Here is a 6,353-nt window from a genome sequence, read left to right on the forward strand (position 1 = left end):
GTTAAATGCCTTCCTTTTCCTGAGAAAGTCATTCAGGGCCATCAGGGTAGTAAAATGGGGACTAAACCACTGGCAGGACTCAATGAGCCCAAGGAACTAACGACTATCCTGGGGCAAAGGGCATTCTCATCCGGGCCTGCCAGTTCCTTGGCTGGCTTGCTAGTGCTGTGGTGGGAGAGAGCAGAGCTCTGGAACCTGCACTTTTCACAGTTTTCCAGCAGGTGGTGCTGCTGTTTCATTTGAACCAGGACCTCACGGGCTCCTGGCTGCTGAAGTTGCCCGCGTTTATAGCTTTTATAAACTGAGAGGGTGTGCTGTGTGACGGGTGGGTTGCTTTGAAAAGGATAGGGGTGGAGAGGATATTTGCTCCAGCTTCAAATTTGTTTAATGTCGCACAGCTTCTTTAACTTGATAGACCCATCTCCGATGCCACATAGCTGGCAACACATAAAAAAAGTCTCCATCGTGGATCATTTGTCTATTTCCCAATCTTCTTGATATTTGCTTTCAACTGCTAAACTTGTTTTCTGTTTACAGATTTTCTTGCCACGTGGGCTTCAGCAGGACCCTTGATATAATTGCTTTAGAGGTTCCCTCCACACTATCCTTTGGCCATGGCAGATACGTCAATACCCTTACATTCAGTGCGATTCAGCAATGTGCTGACGGAGGAAGGTGTCGACCCCCAAAACAGGGAGACGACCTGCTCTGGACCAATGGTAGAGAACAGAGCAGAGGTCCAAATTCTGCATTCTAGTGTCCAGCCTATGGTCTCAAGTTCAGCGTCAGACCCTGGAGGGATGTCCACACAGCCGATGACATCCCCAGCCTTTGACACCATGGCCGGACCTCTAATGGGAGCAGCAAACTCTGGAGCACTGTCCCCACCGCTAATGCCAGCCTCAGACTCTGGGACACTGTCCCCATTGTTAATGCCAGCTTCAGATTCAGAGGCATTGTCCCCATTGTTGATACCAACCTCAGACTCTGGGGTGCTGTCCCCATTGCTAATGCCAGCCTCAGATTCTGGGACACTGTCCCCATTGCTGTCCACTTCAGAGTATGGATTAATGTCCCCAGGGCTGATGACAATTCCTGACTTTGGAACAATGTCCACAGCACTAATGGCAACACCAGATTCTGCAGAGATATCACCACTGGCAATGCCAGCTCCATCCTCTGAAGCGATGTCCGCACCATTGATGCTAGTCCCAGATCCTGGAGAGATCTCCCCACTCCTAATGCCAGACGTGAACCCCGGAGCGATGTCCCCACAGCCAATGCCAGCTCCAGGCTCTGAAGGAATGTCACCATTGCAAATTACAGACGAAGACACTGAAGCCATGTCTAAAGTGCTAATGACTGCCCTGGCCTCTGGAGAGATCTCTTCACTGCTCATGTCAGGCACAGACTCTGAAGCGATCTCCTCACTGATAATGTCAGCCCTAACTTCTGGAGCAACGTCCACCCAGCCAACGAGCGCCCAAGACTCTGGGGAAATGTCCACCCAGCTAATGTCAGGCCCAGACTCTGAAGTAGTGGCTTCACCACTTATGACAGCTCCAGGCTCCGGAGCAATGTCCTCACTGTTCCCGTCAGTCCCTGATGCTGGAGAAATGCCCACATTGCCAAAGCCAGCCCCAGACGCTGAAGCGATGTCCCCACTGGTCATGATGGCCCTAACCTCTGGAGGGATGCCCACCCAGCCGATGCCAGCGCAAGGCTCTGGAGTCATGTCCTCACGGTTAACACAAAATCTAGACTCTCAAATTGTGTCTAGTCCGCCAACGAGAGCAACAGCCTCCGGGGGGATGTCCACATCGCCAGTGAGAGCCTCAGACCCTGGAGCAAGGTCGACACCGAGAATGAGAGCCCCAGCCTCTGGAAATGTGTCCACGTTGCTAAAGACGGTCCCAGACTCTGCAGCACTGTCCACCCCACTGATGACGGTGGCAACCTCTGGAGCAAAGTGCACAGAGCAAATGTCAACCACAGCCTCTAGAGTGATGTCCACACAGTTAGCAACGGCTAGAACTTCTGGAGCCACATCCATGGGCTTTATGAAAGTCCCAGCCAATGGGGCGATGTCCACACTGCGAACGAGAGCCCCAGCCTCTGGAACAGTGTCCACACTGCCAAGTACAGCCCCAGTCTCTGAAACAATGTCTACGCTACAGATGACAGCCTCAGCCTCTGGGTCAGTGTCCACACCGCAAATGAGGGCGCCCGTCTCTGGAGCAATGTCTGTGTCACAGAGGAGAGCCACAGCCTCGGGAGTGACAGCTGTACCACAAATGAGAGCCTCTGGAGCCCTGTCCACCCCACGGATGACAGCCAAAGCCTCTGGATCCGTGTCCACACTGTTAATGAGAGACACAGCCTCGGCAGTGATGTCCGTGCCACAGATGAGAGCTATGGCCTCGGGAGCATTGTCCAAGCCACTAACAGCATCCAAAGCCGCAGAAGCAATGCTCACGCAGCAAATGACAACTGCAGCTTCTGGAGAGATCTCCACAATGCTAATGAGAGACACCGCTTCTGGAGCCGTGTCCATGCCACAGATGACAGACACTGCCTCTGCAGCGCTGTCCACACCGCTAATGAGAGCCCCAGCCTCTGGCGACACGTCCACACCACAAATGACAGCCGCAGCCTCTGGAACTATGTCCATGCCTCTAATGAGAGCCCCAGGCCCTGGAGCCATGCCCATGGCGCTAATGAGATCCACAGCCTCTGGAAAGATGCCCAGTCAGCCAATGAGCGCCCAAGACTTTGGGGGGATGTCCATGTCGCTCAGGAGATCCATGACCTCTGGAGGGATGTCCCTACTGCAGACGCAAGCCCCAGCCTCTGAACTGATGTCCACACCAAAAATGAGAGCCCCGGCCTTTGGGGCGGTGTCCACACCACTGATGAGAGCCTCAGACCCTGGAGAGATGTCCACACTGCTCACAAGAGCTTCATCCTCTGGAGAGATGTCGCCAACACTAACGAGACCCCCAGCTTCTGGAGAGATAGCCACGCCTCTGAGAGCCCCAGCTTATGGAGCAATGTCTACTCCGCAAAAGACAGCCACAGCCTCTGGAATGATGTCCAAGCCACAGATGAGGGCTCCAGTCTCTGGAGAGATATCTACATCGCTAATGAGATCCACAGCCTCTGGAGTGATGTCCGTGCCTCAAATGACAGCCGCGGCCTCTGGAGGGGTGTCCATGCCACTGATGAGAGCCCCAGCCTCCAGGGCAACATCCACAACGCAAACGATGCCCACAGCTTCTGGAGAGATGTGCATGCTATCAGTGCGAGCCCCTGCCTCGGGAGTGATGTCCCCGCCATTATTAAGGGCTCCAGTGTCTGGAATTATATCCACACCACTAAGGAGACCCTCAGCCTCTGAAGCTGTGTCCACAGAGTTAATGAGAGCTCCAGCCTCTGGAAAGATGTCCACCACACAAACAACAGCTGTGGCCTCTGGAGGGATGTCCAAGCCATTCATTAGAGCCACGGCCTCTGGAACAATGCCCATGCCATTGATGTCAGCCATGGCTTCTGGAGAGATGTCTATGCCGCTGATGAAAAACATGGCCTCTGGGGCAACGTCCACACTGCAAAAAAGGGTTGTGGGTTCTGGATCTACTTCCTTGCCACAGATGACGTACGCAACCTCTGGAGGGATGCCTGCATCACCTATGAGAGCCTCAGCTTCTGGAGCAACGTCCGCATCGCTCATGAGAGCCTCGGCTTCTGGAATGATGTCCATGCCGCTTCTGAGAGCCACAGCCTCTGGGGGTATGTCCATGCCACAAATGGCGGCCACAGCCTCTGGAATGATGTCCACTCTGGAAATCAAAGCCAAAGACTCTGGGGAAACATCTGCCTCTCACATCAACGTCACAGCCTCTGGATCAAAGTTCACACCACACGTGACTGCGACGACCCCTGAAACAATGAACCAACCACCAAAGGAAGTCCCATCTTTTGGCATGCTGACCCCAGCACTCTGTTACCTCTTAGAAGAACAGGAAGCAGCCCGGGGTTCATGCTCTGTGGAGGAGGAGATGGAGGTTGATGAGGAGAAGCAAATGAAGGGATTTTTGAACGATTCAGAGAAAATGGCCTTTCTGGTGTCTCTTCATCTGGGGGCAGCAGAGAGGTGGTCCATCTTGCAGATGGAAGTAGGAAACCCCCTCTCCAATGAAGATAAATCTTTCCTGAGCAGATCCCAGGGCTTATATGACTCCCTATCTGAAATAGACATCCTCAGTGCCGTCCTTTGCCATCCCAAGCAGGGCCAGAGGTCAGTCAGGCAGTATGCCACTGATTTCCTCCTGCTGGCCCGACACTTGTCTTGGTCTGATGCCATTCTGCGGACCAGGTTTCTGGAAGGACTCTCGGAAGCTGTTGCCACTAAAATGGGCCGGATCTTCCTGAAGGTGGCCGGCAGCCTAAAGGAGCTAATAGACAGGTCTCTGTACACCGAGTGCCAGCTGGCTGGAGAGAAGGATTTCCCGGGCTGCTCAAGCCAGGTTCTGCCGTCAGCCTGCAAGCGGAATAACGAGGACGCAATGGAGAATGAACTGAACTCTCAGCAGCAGACCGAGGAGGTAATGATGGGGAAACACACTCAAGGTTTCTGAATAGAAAAATGAGGTAATGATGGCAAAGTCACCCTGCTCCTTTGAGTAGCCTAAGGAAGAGGCTGGGAGAGGCATTGAGCTCCTAGACCCTAACCCCCCACCTAGAGTTTCCTCAGCGGGCCTGGCTATGTACTTATTTTGGGTGTATTAACCACATTGAGGGCCTGGGATGGTTAAAGGTCCAAGTCTTGTGATTCTGAGGGAAATGGCTGGGCTCAGTCCCAACTCTGCACCTATTCCAGGTCCAGTTCTCAAAGAGGGGTCACGTTTGGGGGACTGGGTCCCACCTACAGCCACAGGTGTTATAGGCCCAGGTCACTAGGGAATTTGGCCAGTCTAGTCCTTGATCACACTTTATACAAATAAGGTACGTTAGCCGAGTTGCTTGACTTGCTGAGTTACTGAAGTTATCCAGGCAGAGCCCCACTTGGCATAGTAAGCATGGCTCTCACCTCTGCTGTTTTTGTTTTCTCTCACTCCCAGCATCAGCATGTCCCCAAACGCTGTTACTACCTGAAAGAGCATGGAGACCCTCAAGAGGGTCTGCACGACCACCTTCGACAGAGCACAGGCCATCAGAAGGCCGCCACTAACAAGTAATGCTACCTGGACACTTCTCCTGTGATATCCAGCTTGGCTGCTAACTTGAGGACTGGTTCCTGGACCCATTCCATTCAATTACATCATTAAACCTTGTGGCCTTCCCCCTTCAGCACCCCCCTCCAGGCGCATCCCACCCTATCTCCCACTTGGCTGACTTGACCTTCTCTTTCACCCCCACATGCCTTTGACCTGCCCCAGCGACCAGAGCGTGGACTTCAAGAGCGTTTGGTGTATGAGGTTCTGAACTCCCATTACCGCCGAGGCCAGTCCTAGTTCCTGGTCCAGGGAGATGTCTAGGCAGGAGAAACCGTGTCCTACCTCAAAAACACCTTAGAATGTCTTGCCACGTGTCATCAGGCAAACTTGAGGAAGCCCTGGTCCCATTTCACCTGGCAGGGGAGCCTATAAGGAGAGTGACGCCCACTCCAATACCATCCTTTTCATCCAGTACACTTGTCCCTGTATGCCCCAACTCATAGCACCTAAAATGGGTCTCCAGGGCCCTTGCCCTGTTTATAGTCTCCATCCTGAACCATTCGTTTTGACCCATAGTAGTAATCTTAGTAATGGCTAACATTTATTGATTATGTGTTGTGTGACAGTTACTGGGCGAAACTCTCGACAAGCATCATCTCACTACATTCTTACCATAACCCGACTTGTTCTTGTGTTGTCAACTTCTTACGTCTTGAGCTATTGTCAGTGACTGTTGTCTTGTCCCTCAGTGTCGAATCTCTAGCTCTGACTTTTGGGTGACCCCTCAGTTGTTAATTGCCCTCACTCCCCCTTGGCTATTGTGTTTTGTGGCCAGCCCTCTTGATAAAGATCTTGGTCTGTAAACAGGCATAGATAGTTAGAGCGTAATATGAGCAGTGTTTGCCTTCAGGTGGTGGGATTATGGGTGTTTTAATTTTCTTCTTTCTACTTCTCTGTACTTTCCAGATTCTCTACAGTAAGCATGTGTTACATTTGTAATCGTAAAAGTAAATAAAGTCCGTTTATGAAAAAAAAAAAAGAATTAACTGTGGCTAACAGAATTTGATTTATTGAGTCCTTCATTCAATCAATATTTATTATCTAACGTGTGCCAGCCACTGTTTTGGGGACAGACGG

At 52.0% G+C, this 6,353-nt stretch overlaps 1 protein-coding gene across 1 annotated transcript; it reads left to right on the forward strand.

Annotated features, from left to right (window-relative positions):
- Window positions 1-439: 439 nt before the first annotated feature.
- Window positions 440-5,237, forward strand: RTL9 (retrotransposon Gag like 9; the record flags this gene model as incomplete). The annotated part of the gene is made up of 2 exons (XM_079910509.1): window positions 440-4,604; window positions 5,121-5,237. The coding sequence occupies exons 1-2, from the start codon at window positions 615-617 to the stop codon at window positions 5,235-5,237; spliced, it is 4,107 nt and encodes a 1,368-aa protein (XP_079766635.1). The 5' UTR covers window positions 440-614.
- Window positions 5,238-6,353: the final 1,116 nt, after the last annotated feature.

Source organism: Stenella coeruleoalba (genome assembly GCF_951394435.1).
Source record: "Stenella coeruleoalba genome assembly, chromosome: X".
Lineage (NCBI taxonomy): Eukaryota > Metazoa > Chordata > Mammalia > Artiodactyla > Delphinidae > Stenella > Stenella coeruleoalba.